General features: G+C 42.9%; 1 protein-coding gene across 1 annotated transcript in view; it reads right to left on the minus strand.

The window, feature by feature from the left end:
• Positions 1-5,422: 5,422 nt before the first annotated feature.
• Positions 5,423-19,606, minus strand: part of TTC7A (tetratricopeptide repeat domain 7A) — a 1,530,821-nt gene continuing 1,516,637 nt past the window's right edge. The window contains exon 20 of the mRNA XM_078649658.1: positions 5,423-12,078. Within this exon, the coding sequence (XP_078505784.1) occupies positions 11,857-12,078 (222 nt within the window). The 3' untranslated portion in view covers positions 5,423-11,856. The remainder of the gene's footprint in view (positions 12,079-19,606) is intronic.

Genomic DNA, 19,606 nt, shown 5'->3' on the forward strand with positions numbered 1-19,606 from the left:
GTATCGACTGTCCTCCCTTGGACCCAGGAACATACACTTGTTTTCAATGAATTAAAGAAAGCCTTATGCCAAGCACCTGTTCTAGCTACACCGAACTACAGTAAGCCTTTTACACTTTTTGTCACAGAACGTGATGGTACTGCATTATCTGTTCTCACACAAGATCAAGCAGGACAGTACAAGCCCTGTGCTTATTTTTCGAGCACATTAGATCCAGTAGCCCAGGCTCTGCCTGCATGCCTCAAGTCAGTTGCAGCCACAGCTCTAGCAATCAGACAAAGTGATTCCATAGTGTTAGGACATTCCCTGACAGTACAAGTCCCACACTCCGTGGAAGTTCTTTTAAACCGAACACAGACTCAGCACTTGACAATTGCACGTTTAACAGGTTATGAACTGACATTGTTCCAACCACACATAGAAATCAGACGCTGCAACGTTCTAAATCCTGCCACACTGTTACCGTCAGTTACTTCAAATCCTGCCACACATGACTGTGTGGAAGTTGTTAACACTATGACTAAGCCAAGACAAGACCTGACAGACATTGCATTACCTAATCCCGACCTGACACTTTATGTGGATGGTTCATGTATGAGAACAAGTACAGGAGAACTAGTAGCCGCGTATGCAGTGACTACTGAAACTGAAGTTATAGAAACACATCGTATTGACACCCTGTCTGCTCAAGCAGCAGAGCTAGTCGCTCTGACCCAAGCCTGCATACGTGCCAAGAACCTGAAAGTAAACATATACACAGATTCACGTTATGCATTCGGAGTCGTACATGACTTTGGAGTGCTCTGGCAGGAGAGAGGTTTCATGACTTCTCATGGAACCAAGATTCAGCATGGTCTCCTCATTCAAGCTCTGTTAGATGCAATACATTTACCGACAGCTATCGCTATCATGAAGTGCAAGGCACATACGAAAGTTACTGACATCATTTCCCAAGGTAACGATCTAGCAGATCGAACAGCCAAGCTTACAGCTCAGACTCCAGACATTCCAGTTAACACGACACAGATACTCACTCCAGATCCGACTACTTGTATGACAGTCAAGGACCCTACACAAGACGTCATAGACATACAGTTACATGCTACTCCCGAAGAAATCAAGAATTGGTCCGAACAAGGAGGGGTCCAGACAGATCAAGGATGGTTGACGAAGGGAAAAGCCACATGGTTTCTCCCCGACTCTATGGTTCAAGTCATTATTAATACCGCACATAGTCCAGCACATCTAGGAGAAAAAGCTATGTTAGACAGTATTCAGAACCTTTGGTTCAACAAGCACTTACGAGCTGCAGCCAAGCAGAAAGTCCGTACCTGTATGATATGTTGCCAGTTCAATCCAGGTAAAAGTGTCCCGGTGGAACAAGGTGGATTCCAACCTCCTGACCACCCTTTTGAAGTCCTCCAGATGGATTACATTCAGATGGAGCGATGTCGAGGTTTCAAGTATGTTCTCGTAGTTGTATGCGCTTTGTCCAGGTGGACAGAAGCATATCCAGTTCCAGATTATACAGCCGCGACCACTGCCAGGCAGTTGGTTCGTGAATTTTTTCCCCGTTATGGACTCCCTAGGGTCGTGTATTCTGATAACGGCCAGCCATTCTCATCCGAGTTAATGAAACATGTTTCCCTCTTGTTAGGGTACCAGTGGAAGTTCCATTGTGTGCGCCATCCTGAAGCAGCCGGTCTCGTAGAGAGACATAACCAGACCCTGAAAATCCGTATTGCTAAGACATGTAAAGAGAAAGGTGTAGACTGGCTAGTCGCCCTGCCAGTTGCTTTATTTTTCATGAGGATGGTTGCACATTCCAGATCAGGTCTGTCCCCTTATGAGGTCGTATTCGGCCGCCCCCCAAATATGTGGGGTACACCTAGACCCCGCAGTATTACAGATGTTTCCAGTAATATGCTGACAGATTACCTAGCTTCCTTGATGTCTGCCCTACACTCTTGTCGTTCACAGGTTGCCGCCGCATTCCCAGACAATACCGAAGTGAAACCGCATGAGGTCATTCCAGGCGACCTTGTCCTTGTAAGGAACTTTGATCGTTCAAGTCCGCTGGAGCCTCGTTGGAAAGAGCCGCGACTTGTCCTCCTGACCACCCGCACGGCCGTGAAGTTGGAAGGCCGCAAGGGGTGGGTCCATCTGTCCCATATAAAGAAGTTCCATGGAGTTCGAGAAAAAACATTTTCAAAGAACTGTTCCATTTCTAAAGACTGCCTGAAACGAGACTTTGATCTGAATCCTGAACTGAAAGTTACTCTGTTAGAGAAAACTCCGCAGCAGGAGTATAAGTTGAAGCTTCGGTCTAGTAAAATAAGTCAGCCAGTTTAATTGTCTAAGTCCCTCTCGGGTGAAACGGTTAGACAGGTTTCTGACATGTATGAGATAGACCCCCATAGTGAGAGAGTTAGTCAAAACTCCATAAGATGTATCGTTTTTCTAAGTTTTATATTGTTTCTAAGTTTGATGGTTACCTGCACAAGTTATGCATTACATTTATGTTTTCCAAGTGCACATGTAAACAAGTTTTCTAATGCTACAGTAGAGCACACATTTAGTGATCTGCCTCCTCACGAGTTATCCTATCGTCTTGCTATGCGTAATAATACATTTATAAGAATGTTACACTATTCACACCAGACCAGCAATGCTACTAATTGTTGGGTGTGTGGTCGACTCCCCCCTTTCCAGACACCGAAGGGAGTTCTGCCACTTTTTCCTTATCCGTTTTCACATAATGGTTCGTGTGGAGCATGGTCCAGGTTAACGTCATCCTCCAATGATATGTCCCTTCTGAATAGAACATGTTTCCCAGACAAGCAAGGTCTCTCCCATAGAACAGGGTTAGATCTAGAAAATGAAGTATATGATTTGGGTAATTATTCTTCGAATTTTTGGTCCTGAATGTTCAGTCTGATACTACTCCAGACTTGCCTGCTATTTCAGTATTACCAGTCAAAGGCGAATTATGTGTCGGAAAGAATGGTTCCGCACATGTAGGACATAGTGATTGTACTACTATTGTCAAGTATAGTGACAGTGGGAAATCTATTCTCAAAGCTTCACGTCATTCTTATTTTGTTTGTGGTCAGACCGCATATGTTCGTCTGCCCCTCGATTGGGATGGAACCTGTTACATTGCCTTCCTACTGCCACCAGTTTTTCTAGCCCCATCTGATTATCACAGAAACACACATCTAGTACACGTCAGACCTAGAAGGGAGATTGAGTCCCAAATTGTCGATCAAACTGAAACTACTCTAGAACAGTATCAAGACTTTAATAAAGGTTTCTTCTTCTTTATAGGACCTGTCCAGAATAGTAAGCTAATACGTAGGTTAACCAGAACCCTTGAAGCAGTAGTGAATGAGACTACTTCTGCTCTAGGTAACTTAACCGAAGAGCAATCTGCTATGAGATTTGAAGTGCTCCAAAATCGTCTCGTTCTTGACGTCATACTGGCCGATAGAGGAGGAGCATGTAGAGTCATCGGATCTAGTTGTTGCATTTTCATTCCTAATAACGCGCCGTCTGTTTATTCAGCTATAACCAGACTTCATAAAATTGCCCATCAATTACACCAGAATCCAGGCACCTGGACATGGTCCGGTTGGCTCTGGAGTATCATATCTGCCTGGGGATGGAAAGTATTGTCATTCCTAGGTATTGCAGTAATGATCATATTCAGTTGCTGCCTCTGTATACAATGTGGCCCTGCGATTTGCGGCATTTGTGCTACCTCTTGTATTCCTAGTCCTAAATCCCGTTCCAAGACAATTCGAGATGAGCAAATGATGCTATATGAAATGATAGATGGTATCATGAATATTGATGTTTCCTGATGGAAACGTAGGGCACAAGGAGGGAATGTGGAAAAGTAAATTTTGCCATGTTGTATGTGCCTACGTGTTCCCCATCTTATGTTATATGTGTATGATCGATATGCATGTATTCCCTTTTGATCGATTAAAAGACGCAATTACAGTTGTGTCCATCTCTAGTATGCCAGTTTCCAGTCCTCGTGAATACAACGAATATCAGGCCTATGTAAAGCTACGTTGCCACATTTTACAGTGTGCACGTTAATTCATTGAATTGTCCCCGTTTCTAGGCCTCAAAAGGGCCCGGACTCAGATTCAGCTCCGGTTTCCTGAACACTCTCCGAGGAGCGATACAGCCCCCACCTGTATCCCTGACCCTTAGCTTACTTTCATGCCTCGCAGTGCCCGGCCCGGCCTGGCTCTGCCTCCCAGTCTGCCAAGAGTATGTTATGTTTCTAGTTATCAGTTCAGCCCTTCCTTCTCTGCATTCCTAAGCTACTGAATCGCATCAATAGTTTCCGTCATGGTCTAGCCTTTATGTCTCCATGTAAGAGAAATACTGTATTAATGTTCATAGAATATTCCTCGCACACACAATACATATAGAATTATGCATGCACCAGTCTTAGAGTCTATTAGCCTTTGCCCTGATAACTTTTGGATTCTATCAACATGTACTCTAAACAACAGATACTAGATATGCCTGGGTACATGTCGCTCTGACACTCCAGACTTTAGTCTCCTCTTCTAGCGCAGAAGTCATAGCCCCCAGTTCTCCCTGGTAACACGTCATTGCCCATTTGCGCGCACCACTAGGTTAGAGGTCCCAGCTGCTCAGGTAGCCCCCTCCATGTTTCCGCCCCTTTTATGACATATTCTGTTACGTTTGCATCACATGTCTATGTATACGCCCTGTACACGCCTTCTTGTTACATCATCTTACCCTTATCTTTCGCGACTGCTATGAACCACGCCTACTGCTACGCCTACTGTATTGAATGTAATGTATTTGTTTAAGTATATATACTGTGCACTGTTATTAAAAGTTAGCCTATTCCTGCCCCCGGCAGCTGCCATCCTATTCCCGTACAGGCTGTCCTGTTCCTGTCCTTTATGCCTGATTAAAGCCTGTAAACTCCAGCTACCTCGAATCTTGACTCTTATTTATTGAGCTACCTGTTTATTGATTATTTCTGAAAAATAGATCCGGTAATTAATTATTTATTTACCACAGTATGGACACACTATGAGAACATATTCTCTAGGCTGCCTGGGATGTCAGTGTTTTTGGGGACCCTGCTATTCTGCAATGATGTAAATATAAGACACTTGGGGAAATAGGAGAGATTTCCTAGACCACTGGATATACCCATCATATGACTGCTGTGGACCAACCCTAGCGATGTAAGCTATCAACCCATGTTCCACAGGAACCTTTGCGCGACTGCCACGTAGAACTAGATATCAGCATTGAGTAAGTATATTTTATTCCTTTCTACAGGGTATTCATTTTAGCACACACTTTTCACTTTGGATCACTTACAACAAATATAGAAATAACTCGTTCAAAACAGCTGTGATTGCAGCTTCAATTTCTTTATTTGTTGGCAATACATATTCACTGAATACGAATCAAATAACATACATATTTGTATGAATGTTCTAGCAAGTACCTAATTAAAATATTTATGTGCAAAGTCAGAATAGTACATATTTAGCAAATATCTCGAACCTCATTTAAAGTTGCAACATTTTTATTTTATTTAAAAAGCGTGATTACCATCCCTACATATTGATATGCATTCTTTGACCAGCACTTTTAGATTGACAGACCTAGTTTTCGAAAGCACAGTTCTCAAAGCACCAGACAATTTTTTGACCCCAAATCCCCATGTTCATAAACAGGAGCACACACATTTAGCAGGCAGTGATTTTAGATGCTAGATAGATTTCACCATATACGACGTTTCTGGCTGGAAAATGAGCAGGCTGTTACAGTGAATGTATCTATGTCTGTGTGAATGCCTGTTCATCTTTTACATAATTGTAATATAATACATAATATTATTATCAGTCATGACTCCTGCAGGTAACCGCGATTGGGCGGTGGGGTGTGGCGGGGGTGAAGTCGATAGATGATGGAATAGGATTTATTTATTTATATAACTTTCCCTATTCCATCATCTATCGACTCCCCCCGCGCCCCGCCCACCGCATTTACCTGCAGGAGCCGCGACGGATTAATGTGACTCCGCCACCCAGCAGTTATGTGCAATCACAGCATTTCCACCTTGTTTACCATGGTTGTGTGCAGCAGCACAAGCCTAGGGCTGCCATAGCATATGCACGTCACATAATCGCTTCCTTCATCATCTGTTAATACTGGTGCTTGAAAATTTAACTGTAACCTGTTGAATTATCAGAATAATGATGGGTAGGCAACAAGCTCAGTGCACGCATAGTTTACCCTGAAATCCATGGTAGTGGTGCGTTCTTCATCCAGTCCTCATTTTCTACCCAATAGCACTTTTCGTCAAACAACATATAGCTTGGCAAATCCCAATTCCAAGAACTGACTTTTTACAAGACCAATGAGGCCTAATTTCGAGTTTTATGTTTAAAATAACTGAACAGATCGTCACGTTCTGCTAGCATATAGGGTTCTACCTCCATTAACGCAAGTTGATATTTTCTATCCCACAGAAGATAGGCTTCTATTCATACATGGTGTATGGTCATATAGGTGTGGTGAGTTGATACACTTCTTTTCCTTGAAAACTTCCTCCTGGTGTTCCCTTGTCAAACTGGTGCATTCTGGGATCCTGAGGTGAGGTGACCTACTGGCTATTTTAAAGCCAGCATGTGCAATTCCAATCTGTAAAACAACCACCCAAATTATATCCATACGGTTCCACCTCCCTTCATACCCCTTTCTCTATCTTTGCAACCCCCATTTTGGGTTTCAGGGTGGTCAGAGGGGTTATCTGAGGTAGAATGCTTCTGTGCAGTATGAAAGGCGGTATACTGCAGTGTTGCGTCAGTAATGCAGAGGTGAACCTCCACCAGCCTCGTGAATTGATGTGAAAGGTCTAGTGATGGATCCCGCTTGAGTGGACTCCCCTTACCCGTATCTCAACAGCCCTGGTCTGCACACAGCAGGGTTACCTAGTAGCCTCTGCTTCTACGATGCAACGATGGGCCTTGTTGAATGTGTATTTCTTTTAGCACAGAGAAGACACTTTAAAGGATGCAGTTGTGAATCCTGCACCCGTTGTTCCACATATTCAGACTTCAACATCTCGTATCTTCATTTTTCCTGGCGCCTCTTTAATGATTTTGAGTAATGCTGTGGGTTACAGGTTGGTGAACTTTGGTTCACATGAGCTTCATTCTCACATTACTACATGAATGGATTATTGACGGTGATTATCTTCTGTCACTGGATTTCAACAGAAGCTATTTCCGTAATAGATATTGATCAGAATACCACAATTGACTGGTGCTTCGTACACACCACATGGTCCTGGTCGCAAGTAACTGCCTGCATAATGCATGCGCTGGCCTTAACATCAACAAAATATGTTGCATGTCTTACAGAATGTTATCTGATTATCACAGCACTATGCTGTGTTGGTGCTGTCAAATTACCTTCTTAGTGCACCTGGTTTTGTTTTTATGATTGCTTCAATCTACGTTATGTTTGCAGGCACTACATTCTATGGTTCATTTGGGCTAATATGCTGGGCACTGAATGTTGTTGTTCAAGAAGAGTTAAAGTTTGATAGCAAAATGCTAGCCTAGTCCATCCCCTCCCTTCTTCTAGGTATGTTTGGTTGTGATTTGCAGAACAGTAAGAGAACTTGTTCTTCTAAAATTTTAGTTCCACAGATTTCCCATCTCCTTTCCTTAAAACTAAAATATAAGCTTCTTGCATCAGATCTCAATGCTTTGGCAAACTCTTAAGATTTAAGTGCAAGTCTGTCATTTTTATACTCCTGCAAGTCTTAATTCTAGGCCTGGCTGTCTCACCAGATCTTGGTAACATGCTGGAATGGAGTCAAGCAGATAAGCCTTTTATTTGCTCTGTAAATCAGATGTCCCTGAGAGCCATTGTTGTTTAAAACAGCAATGGTGATGCAGCTGATGCGTGTCTGCCTTTCCTGCAGCTTGTTTGGATGTCTAAGGCTAACCATCCTTCAATTGTCTACTGGATGGCAGCTGTCAAAATCTGGTGGAAGGCAGCTGCCAAATTATAGCGGATGACATCTGTCAACGTCTAGTGGAAGGCAGCTGTCAAAGTATAGTGGATGGTAGCAGTAAAAAGTCTAGCAGCGGTTTCAGTCTAGTGGGTGGCAGCAGTCAAAGTCTAGTGGATGGCAGGTGTCAAAGTCTAGTTGACGGCAGCTGTAAAGGTCTAGTGAATGGCAGGTGTCTAGGTCTAGTGGATGGCAGGTGTAAAAGTCTAATTAGTGGATGGCAGGTGTCTAGGTCTAGTGGATGGCAGGTGTAAAAGTCTAATTAGTGGATGGCAGGTGCCAAATTCTAGTGGATGGCAGGTGTCAAAGTCTAGTGGACGGCAGCTGTAAAGGTAGAGTGAATGGCAGATGTATAGGTCTAGCGGATGGCAGTTGTAAAAGTCTAGTTAGTGGATGGCAGGTGTCAAAGTCTAGTGGATGGCAGGTGCTAAGTCTAGTGGATGGCAGGTGCTAAGTCTAGTGGATGGCAGGTGTAAAAGTCTAGATAGTGGATGGCCGGTGTCAAAGTCTCATGAATGGCAGCTGTCTAAGTCTAGTGGATGGCAGCTGTCTGAGTCTAGTGGATGGCAGGTGTCAAGGTCTAGTGGATGACAGGTGTCAAAGTCTAGTGGATGGCAGGTGTAACATTCTAGTTAGTGGATGGCAGGTGTCAAAGCCTCGTGAAAGGCAGCTGTCCAAGTCTAGTGTATGGCAGGTGTCGAAGTCTAGAGATGGCAGCCGCTAGTCTAGTGGATGTCAGCAGCCAAAGTCTAGTAAATGGCAGGTGCCAAAGTCTAGTGGATGGCAGCCACTGGTCTAGTGTATGGACGGTGTCAGAGTCTAGTGTATGACAGCTGCTAGTCTAGTGTATGGCAGCCGCTAGTCTAGTGTATGGAGGGTGTCAAAGTCTAGTGTATGACAGCTGCTAGTCTAGTGTATGGCAGCTGCTAGTCTAGTGTATGGCAGCTGCCAAAGTATAGGGTAAGCAGCTGCCAACGTCCAGTGGATGGCAGCTGCCAAATTCTAGTGTATGGAAGGTGTCAAAGTTAATTGCAGCATTCCTTATTCTCTTGCCTATTTCACAATGTTGGTTTTAGGGTTCGGCAGAAGATATCTTTACTTAAAGTACCAAACCAATTTAAACTTGTCCGTGGTTCATGGTGCCTGAAACGAAAATGCATTTGAGAGAAAGAAAACTAATGATGAACATACCTATAAACAACTAAAAATATTTGAATTTGGAGGAGAAATTTGAAGTTGCTGGGACAAAGTACAGTATGACTATTTCTATATTTCCCTACAAACTACAGTGCACTTTAATGATAATAGCATATTGGATTTTCTTTGCATCTATATAGCCCTTAGTACCGCTGGGGAGGTCCCACAGATGTTCATATTTCTTAACTTATTGGTACTCACATAAATAAGCTTGAGAAGGTGGATGAAAGGCTGAGTGGTCTCCTTCAAATTTGATCTTTGCAGGTGCACTAGCCTATTATAGCCCTGGATATTTATATATTATGAATTAGTTTAGCAACTTCTATGCAGTTTCTGTTACTAGACAATGAACATGAAAATAAAGCTGATGAGCTATTTTTTTTATCTGAAATACAATTATTTTTACATAATGGAGGATTTAGCTCAAAATATATTTTATACATGGAGGTGGCAATGATAAGTTCATTCGACCTTGATTTTAATCACGACTTACTGCATTTATGTGATGTTTTTGAGATTATAAAATCACTTCTTAAATTATATTTGATTATTCAACACGAATGGTCTATTGTCTTTCTGGTCTATTGTCGTTCTCTTTCCCATGACCTTAACATACCATTTCCTGAGCAAATTTAACTAAGCTATTCGCTTTTTTACACTACGGATATGATCGAGCAGCAAAACAATTCAAGGGATGGTTAACACATAAAAAGACAACCGTAAAAACAACATTGAAACTCAAAGAAGCAATTCATGGATTCAGTAAAAAAACAGAAAGAAATAAGGGGCATATTACCAAGCAATAGCGACAATTATCACTATTGCTTGGTTAGCGATAAAAATTTATCGCCGAGCTTCGACGATTTTTATCGCAGATAAACCTTGCTATTAGCAAGGTTTATCTCAGAAACGATAATAATCGGCCGAAATGCATGAATATCGCTGTAAAGTCAGCGATATTCATGCATTACCGAGCGAATGCTCTTAGCCATGTTATCCCCCTCCCATTGGATAACATGGCTAAGAACTGCTCAGGGCAGGTGTTAGCTTTTGGAGATATTCGCGCTTAGTTGGTAATAGGAGATAGCGATGTTAGCGACTGTTTCCAGTCGCTAACATCTTGGCATGCCCACTTTGCATGTCATTAGTGATACATTTCTCTGACATGCAAAGCGGGGCCCAAGATGGTCGCTATCTCCTACTAGCTGTCGCTAACTGGTGTTAGCGACAGCTAGGTAATAGGGAGATAATTGTATCTCCGCTTTCTTGGCTTTTAAAGCCAAAAAAGCGGAGATAAATCCCTTGATAATATGCCCCTAAGTTTTTGTTGAAAACAGAAACAATATATTGTGTAAGTGCAAACTTCAGGGTGAACAGCAGTGATCTAATGTATGATATGTTCGGGAATGGTTCGGAAAGGTTTTCAACTCTTACACTGCTTGAGGTTTATTATGAGAAAATAATTTTAATTTGTCATTGCTTACACTCTGAGGGCCTCATTGACGCACGGCAGCGCAGCAAGCCTTCCTGCTGTGCTGCTGTGCGTCAAAATAAAAGGGCAGGAATGCACCTGTATCTACAAGATGCGGTGCATTCCTGTCCTTCTCCCCTGCGCTGGCGCACAAACAGCAGCCGTGCACCAGCGCAGATATAGTTGCTTCATTTTGCAAGGATTCCTGCACTGAGGGAATGATTGATTTTGTGCAGGAAGGTACACCTTCCTTCACAAAAACAATCATTAAAGTGCCTTTTCCTAGAAAGAGGAAATAACTAAGAGAAATAAAAGTATTTCTCCTTGTTGCGCCTTCTTATGCCTCCCATGGGGAGTTGTAGGATTCTGAAGCATTCCCAGGTTTACAAAATGTTGTAAATCTGGGAATGCGTCAAGTTCCATGGATGTTGGGTAGAAACACCCACAGCAACACTCATAGAATGCCTCTTTCACACAGACTTAGGCGTGAAAGGGAAACATATTTACAAGCCATAAAAATTTACTAAAGTCACGCAGGGTGACTTTACATGGCCTTGTAAATATGGAGAAGCTTATTGCGCTGTCGGTATGCCAATAAAAGTGACACACCGGCGGTGCAATGAGCTTGTAAATTAGCTCCTCTATGTGTAACTTAAGAAGTGGTTTCAAATCCTTGTCTTCCCCCACACAAAATCGATCAAGAACATTTTTTATTAAAGTGAGAGTTCCCAGGTCAAGCATTGATTTTCTGACTCACTCTTGCACGAAACTGTAAAATTATTTCAAGGGAATAAACCGAAGGAACCAGGAAATCTAAATAAAATTTCAAGTCTAACGTGTATTTCTTGCAATAGAATACTGACCATAAGCTTTTGCATGTCGCTTGGCCTTAAATTTACACTAAATGGCTTTTATTACATTTTCATATGTAAACTTTATCTCAGAGTTGAGAAACTGAACAGGACCTTCTATTTAGGATTATACCACATATTAGTGCAGAAGGCCTAGTTGTGTGCACATTTGTATGCCTCAAAGGATGGTGGTGGTCCATGTTCACAAGATGTTTGTGGGCCATGTTCAAGAGATGGTTTCACAATTCTCTTGGAATGACGGTGAATGGGAGTATCGGACTGCTTGACTCCAGGTCCAGAGCGGTCAGGAAGCACTCAACAGCTGCCTCACTTTTGCCTTGTGCTTGTAGGGCTTCTCCCAGGCTGTTCCAGGCCTCATGCGAAGTGCTCTGTATCTGGACTGCATCTCTTAGAACCTTCTCTGCTAAGGTCCTTCGACCTAGCCTGTTGAGTATGAGACCCTGCAAGAGAACAACAAACCAACATTAGATTGCAATGTGACAACGACTGAGGATTATTCAAAATGGAGGTTGATGGAATCTTGATTTCATACAAGTCAAAGAATATTCCCACAACTCATTGAAGATGAATCGTTCATCCAACAGAAGAACAAACCCAATCATACTGTTGATAGAACATCTTCACAAGTTGAATCGTACACCAGTCTGACAGGCAAATTTAGAAACCACTTGGAAAGCCACCCTCGGCTTAATTAACGTACTGCAATGTCATACCAATGGCAGATGGTGTTATGTTACACAGATTTGTAGAGCCCTCTATCAACCGAGAGGGTATCTGGCGCTGAGCTGGTGTGAGGCTATTAAAAGCTAGAGCCCAGTGGGATTACGCAAAAAGCCAGTTCTTCAGTGACATATGGGTATATGTCATGAGTGACATGACTAACAAAAGCTACACATATAATCAAAGTAGTTGAACCAATTTTGTGAGTGGCACATGCTGTTGGTGTCATGTTCTTTAGGCTAGTCATGTCATGTATGCCCCTTTTTACATACATTGTCCCATCCACACAATAATGGTTCTGAGGGGTGACCTTTTACCTATTAACTAATAATCCTGTCTCTTCGTAAACAGGCTCTTATATTATCAAAAAATGCTGTACTTGATGTAAACAAACATGTCCCCAGGCACTACATAATTATTCTGTATAAGGGTCACCACTTTTTATTCATCTTTGGCCAACAGCACACTGTGCATGATTGCATTTGTTTGGAAAAACATTTATGATTGTTTTCAAAACATTTATGATTGTTTTAAAAACATATTGATTCTAGAAGAAACCCTGGAGTGTCCACTCTAGTGTATAAGACCCTCATTCCCCCCTACAATTCAGAGGAGAATTATTCCCAAGCTGACACAGGGTCCTGCGCGCTGAATCTTCAACCCGCACCGGTCTGACATCCCTAGCGGGGTGTCATCCTCAGAGCAGAGGCGGGGTACTTCATTCTCTACCATCAGGTGAGGAGGTTGGAGCTTCCCTAGGGGATTCTTGGCTACATACACATATGCACATATACATGCTACATATCTAGGTCAGGTACATTTAGGCAAATTACATAGGGTGCGCATTATAGGAGTATGCAAATGCTACTGTTTTATCTGAACTGTATAGGTTCATCTTCCTAGCACTATGGTCGAAATGTATCTATTGTTTACCATATTAGCACTTACGATTTCTTTTATATGCTTCTGTCTCCAAATTGTCACAGCAAATCGTTTTTACACAAGACTGTCACTGGACCAATAAATACTTATTGAAAACGTCCTAATCGCCATCCTGTGTACTTCCTGAGAATAAGCAAGCACGAGTAACTAAGCGAAAAGTACTGTACTGTTTTCCACGATCCCTAAGGAATCAGTGTTGTCATTTTCAGTGGTTGCTAGAAACTACCTACACCACTGTAGAATACAGGTGTTTGGTAGTGGCACTGTAGACTAATACAAATGTACACTTTTTGATTCAGAAACTATTAAAATATTTTTAAAAATTTTAAAAATGAGTCTTTGTAACAAGCAAGGAATATTTTGGAAAGTGCTTGGAATCTAATCACAAAGATGAATTCACACTTGAAAAACCTCTAAATTGCACACAGGATATAAACTCCTGATTCTAAAAGTTTGAGGCATGTGAAAATGCTCTCTATATATGCACAATCACCTCACCTAGGAGTAGACTGTAGACTTGGCGTTTTGAACTTTAGTTATGGCAGTTGAGGTTCTTAGGGATTTCACAAGGTGTCAAAGGAATATATACAACTCCCACAAACATTTGAATGGGCATCGATCACACTTTTCATCATATCTAATATACACACAAACCATCTAGTTAAAAGTGTGATGAAGTGCACCAAATACACAGTTTTTTAGAGGGAGACCAGGAAATGCAAATATGTTACTGGAAAAATACCTTACGGTGGAAAAAGTTAAAACCAACTTTTTAAAAATCTCTTGAAAGGGATTCTGTATGCAAAACATAGACTGCGTACAATTAGGCTTGGAATACAGATAGCATCTTGAAAAAAATTGCTTACACCTGTTCCTGTTGTGAAAGAACTTTGGGAAAGCATAATTTACACATTTTATATTTTCACCTTCCTTTGTCAAAAAGTCCAATGGTGCAAACACAAGGACGAAACTGGATGCTAGATTACATCTTTTCACTCTAGGGCTTTCAGTATAGTTAATATACCACTTTTGTGCAGATTAGAAATCCTTTGATACTAATAACAGCCTCACAGACACGGATAAATATTAACATACAAAACTGATCTGCAGCACGTAACCTGGGCTTCATCCTGGACTCCTCCCTCTCGATGACCAGACAAGTCAACGCCGTCTCATCATCATGCTTCAACATCCTACGCATGCTTAAAAAAATCTTCAGTTGGATCCCCACCGAAAATAGAAGGATGGTCACCCAGGCACTGGTCACAAGCCGACTAGAATACGGAAACACCCTTTACGCCGGAACCACAGCCAAACTACAGAAAAAACTCCAACGCATCCAAAACGCCTCCGCCAGACTCATACTAGACATCCCCCGCCAAGCTCACATTTCCGGCCACCTGAAAGACCTCTACTGGCTCCCCGTCAACAAGAGAATAACGTTCCGTCTCCTCACCCACACACACAAAGCCCTCTACGACCTAGGACCCGAATGCCTCAACACGCGCCTGTCCTTTTACACCCCCACCCGCCAACTTCGATCGTCCAATCAAGCCCTCGCCGCAATCCCACGCATCTGTAGATCCACCATGGGGGGGAAGATCCTTCTCCTACCTAGCGGCCAAAACCTGGAATTCCCTCCCCACCCACCTCCGCCTTACTCAGAACCAACTCTCCTTCAGAAAACAACTAAAAACTTGGATATTCAATAAGTAAAGTACCCCCTCCCCCTCAAGCGCCTTGAGACCCTCTGGGTGAGTAGTGCGCTATACAAATGTTAAACTTGAACTTGAACTAGGCACCTGAACTGTACAGTCCATACATCTGACCGGTATGCAAGTTTAGATTTTGTTTTGTGATTCAGGTCGAACACAGATCCATGAGCCAGATGTACAAACATTACAAATACCGATTTCCTAATTGCGATTATTTCGGAATCGCAATTAGGAAATCAGTATTCCTAATGTATTAAGTCCTCCTATTCCCAAATAGCGATTCCTTGCAGGTCGCAAATCGACCTACCTCATGAATATTAATGAGGTTGGTCGCAATTGGTGGCCCATTAGGAATCACAGTCATCATAGGGATGGTGGAGTGCTGGGGTCGGTAGCACTAAAACTGAGATTGCTTTTTAATAAAGCAATCGTATTTTTAAAAAATACAACCAGGTTTCCTTAACGAAAGATTGGAGTGTTTAAATAGAAAACTTTTAAGTTTTATTTATTAAGACTAAGCAGTGGTCCGTGGGACCACTGCCTGCTCTTAAAAAATATATTTTCAACATTCTAAAAGGGGAAGCGGTCCCAAGGGGACCCCGTCTCTTTTGCAAATGGGTTACCACCACTTTCAAAATGACCAAATTCCGATTGAAAAACAGTAATACATACTATACCAATTCAGTATTTGGAAGGGACGAACCAAAACATGCCCCTTCCAAATACTGAATCGCAATTGCAAATTGCGATTTGGTAACAAGTTACCAAATAGCATTCTGTACATTTGGAAAAGCATTTTTTATGGCCGTTTGCGACTGGAAAAATGTTTTGTACATCTGGACCCACGTCTCTTAGCTTCCAGTATTAGCCTATGAAATAATTTTAGTGTAATATCTTCATGAGCAGTTCCTTACAGATTTGACTCCTTGCCTATGAGACTGCAATATTACCACCTCATACTTTCATTGCTCGCAAAAACAAACATGGCAGCAATAAAATCCATATCAAGTATTTACACAATGAGCACAGCTGGGGGAGGACTGTTTGCAACCTCTTGCACCATTGGACATTACCAAGAAGAGAAGATTGCCCCTTTCATGACGTAGCTGCCCCATGTAAGACAACATTTCGAAATCTGGGGCTGGAGTAATTATAGTACTTAGTTAACCTGCTTTTCCCTGCTGGAGATGTCTGTATGCACAGCAATGTTTGACATGAATTATGAAACACATTCTCACCTCAGATGCACTATTAAGATCCTCATAAACTAAAGTGGATTACTTGAAGAGCTGCAGTAGCACAACTACCAGTGGCCTAACAACAGTGTCATGCATCCTAATGTAACCAAGAAAAATGCTCCCCCCCTCGCTCCTTGGATGATAATAAAACATAGCTATAATTCAGGTAAGTGGGCACTTCGCACTCATGGGAACCCACTACTGCTGTACTAATGATAGTGGCACCCCTTTTTATGGGTCCAGGACCGGTGGTAATGGGACTGGTTTCAGGGTTTCACCCCTCATCAGCTAGGCTAGCTTGAATCCCGTGGCATAGTGAGCCCAGGATCAATGTCTGGGTATACCCAGCGCACTTAGGGCAAGAAAGAAAAAGAAACACATGTTCTCCATGCCACTGGAGTCAAGGTAGCCTGGCTTATGAGGGGTGAAACCCCAAAACTGGTCCCAGGATGCTTATTTCCGGTCCAGGGAGGACCTGGGCTGGCAGTTCGGGATAGACTGTTGCCATGGGGAGCAGGGTCAAGACTGATTTGCATATGGCTGGGTTTAACCCCTTCCACGCTCATGACGAGCTGGGCTCGTCATGAGGTAGCCTCCTCGCACGCTCATGACGAGCCCAGCTCGTCACGTAACATGCGAATCCGCAAAAGTCAGCGCAGAGCGGTAAATCTGCTCAGCGTTGATGCGGTTAAACTCGAACGGCATGAGGAGCAAATAAAACTATGGATTTAGGCCCAGATCTCTGTATGGGGGTGAATGTTTGACATTGTTCAGCATTCTGTCCATCAATTGTTCTTTTTGCATTTGTCCCCCCCCCCCCCCTCCCCGAGTACAAAGAGTATGCCCAGACGTGAGTTCCATACTCTCTATGCCACTGGAGTCAAGCTAGCCTGGCTGATGAGGAATGAAATCCCAAAACTGGTCCCAGGATACTTGTTTCCAGTGCAGGGAGGACCTGGCCTGGCAGTTCGGGCTGGACTGTTCCCATCACGAGCAGGGTCAAGACTGATTTGTATATGGCTGGGTTTAAGCTAGAATGGCATAGGGAGCAAAACAACAGTGGATTTAAGCCCAGATCTCTGTTCTGGGGTGAATGTTTGACATTGTTCAGCATTCTGTCCATCAATTGTTCGTTTTGCATTTAAATTATGTACAAAACAGACCATTTTGAAACATTATTCTAATGGTTCTTATAGACAATCAGGGTAGCTGTGTGGTTAGATTTTTGAATCTCAGCACCAACATTGGTGTAACAGCCCTTTCTTCTGAGACATAATTGTACAAACTTGCCAACTGCCAGATGGAGACGCAATTGAAAGAGAAGTGGAGTTAGGCGAATGGGGATGATCTAAAAAGAGCATCTGTTTCATAACATGGCCACAGTGGTGCAATTAGAAGTAATGAAAAGTTCATGGGCCTGATCTTTGCTGTTACCTTACACAGGAGACACAAACAGGAAAATGCATTCAGAAGGTGCCTAAGCCACCAGAATGACATTGCATCCTGTTTCCAAGACTCAGGACATGGAATTACATGGCAAAATAATGGAAGAAGATAATCTGCTGATTGTCTCATCATATAAAAGTGGTGTGAGGAAATTGGGGTTATTAGTAGGGAGGAGCGAGAACGCCATTCAAATATTAGACAAAATTCTTCTCAGCGTGAACCACTAAAGTCACTAAATAAACCTGTTACAGCAAACAAATGATGGACGGAATGCTGACAATGCAAACATTCTCCCCCAGTCAAAAGATCTGGGTTAAATCAATTGTTCTTTTGCCCACTACGCCACGCCAGTTGTTTGGACCCAGCCATATGCAAATCAGTCTTGACCCTGCGCCCCATGGGAACAGCCTAGACCGAACTGCCAGGCCAGGACCTCTCTGGATCGGAAACAAGCATCCTGGGACCGGTTTCAGGGTATGTCACCCTTCTTCAGCCAGGCTAGCTTGAATGCAGTGGCACAGTGAGCAAGGGACCCACGTCTGGGCATACCCATATCACTTAGGGCGAAAAGTGTTACAGCAAACATATGATGGACAGAATGCTGACAATGCAAACATTCTCCCCCAGTCAAAAGATCTGGGTTAAATCCATCGTCCTTTTGCCCACTACGCCACCCCAGTTTGGACCCAGCCATATGCAAATCAGTCTTGACCCTGTGCCCCATGGGAACAGTCCAGACAGAACTGCTAGGCCAGGTCCTCTCTGGACCTGTACCCGTCCCAGTATGCTTGTTTCCAGTCCAGGGTACTGGCCTGGCAGTTCGGGCTGGACTGTTCTCATTGGGGCGCAGGATCAAGACTGATTAGCACATGACTGGGTCCAAACTGGAAAGGCATGGTGAGCAAAAAAACGATGAATTTAGGCCCAGATCGCTGTACTGGGGTGAATGTATGACATTGTTCTACATTCTGTCCATCAATTGTTCTTTTTGCACTAACTAAACCTGTACTTAAACCTCTGATGGTATGGCACAGAAAAAGTCAGGCTTAACTTAGAGGCAATGAGTAAAATATTTATGGAGCAATCCAACAGTAATAAAAGTGAAACAACCCAAACCAATTTAGAAAAATAGAGTATGTTTTAATAAATAAAATTACATCAAAATGACAAAAATCCAATTAGTTACACCAGTTATGACTTTATAAAATTTCTATTGAAAATAGTACCACAAAGTGCCACATGCAGTTATCTGGTTGCGTTAGAGCAGGTTACAATCAGAAGTTCAAGCCGACTGTGAATGAACCCGAGTTGGATACAGGGACCAGGTTCATCTGGTGAAGAGTTTACCTTCTCACACAGTCTGGTTCCACATGAGGAGCCTCAGCCAGAGCTTCATAATGGCAGACGCTGCGAGGAGATCGCTGCGATCGCAAAGACCAGGTCCTCATCAGAGCTCCGAGTTGGCAAGAAATGTGAGAAGTCATTTGCAGTTGCAAAGAGCCCAATACATCTAGCTTTTCACCTTGAGTCCAGACCTTGCAATTTTGATGTAGGTGGAGTATACTTTGACACCAGCCAAAGGTCCAGGACTTAGCAAGGCACCCCTTTTAGGTCCAGACTCATTACGGCAGAGGCCAGCAGCAGGTCTCAGGCAGGTCCAATTGGTAATGGTCAGCTGGGCAGGGACAGTGAAGGAATCTGGAAGCTTGTTGTGTCCCTGTAGCTCAACCAGGAGGTTAGCCAACTGACCCTTTGAGTCACTTCTGGGGATCCTGGGTTCAATGCATGCAAGTCTTACTTTTTCAGACAGCAGGACAGTCCTTTTTCTACATTTTCTACATTTTCCACGATCTAGGGGCCTTATTTATGAAGGCCTTGCGTCGCCGGTGCGTCACTTTTTCCCATTT

The sequence above is a fragment of the Lissotriton helveticus genome, chromosome 6 (genome assembly GCF_964261635.1).
Source record: "Lissotriton helveticus chromosome 6, aLisHel1.1, whole genome shotgun sequence".
NCBI classification, from domain to species: domain Eukaryota; kingdom Metazoa; phylum Chordata; class Amphibia; order Caudata; family Salamandridae; genus Lissotriton; species Lissotriton helveticus.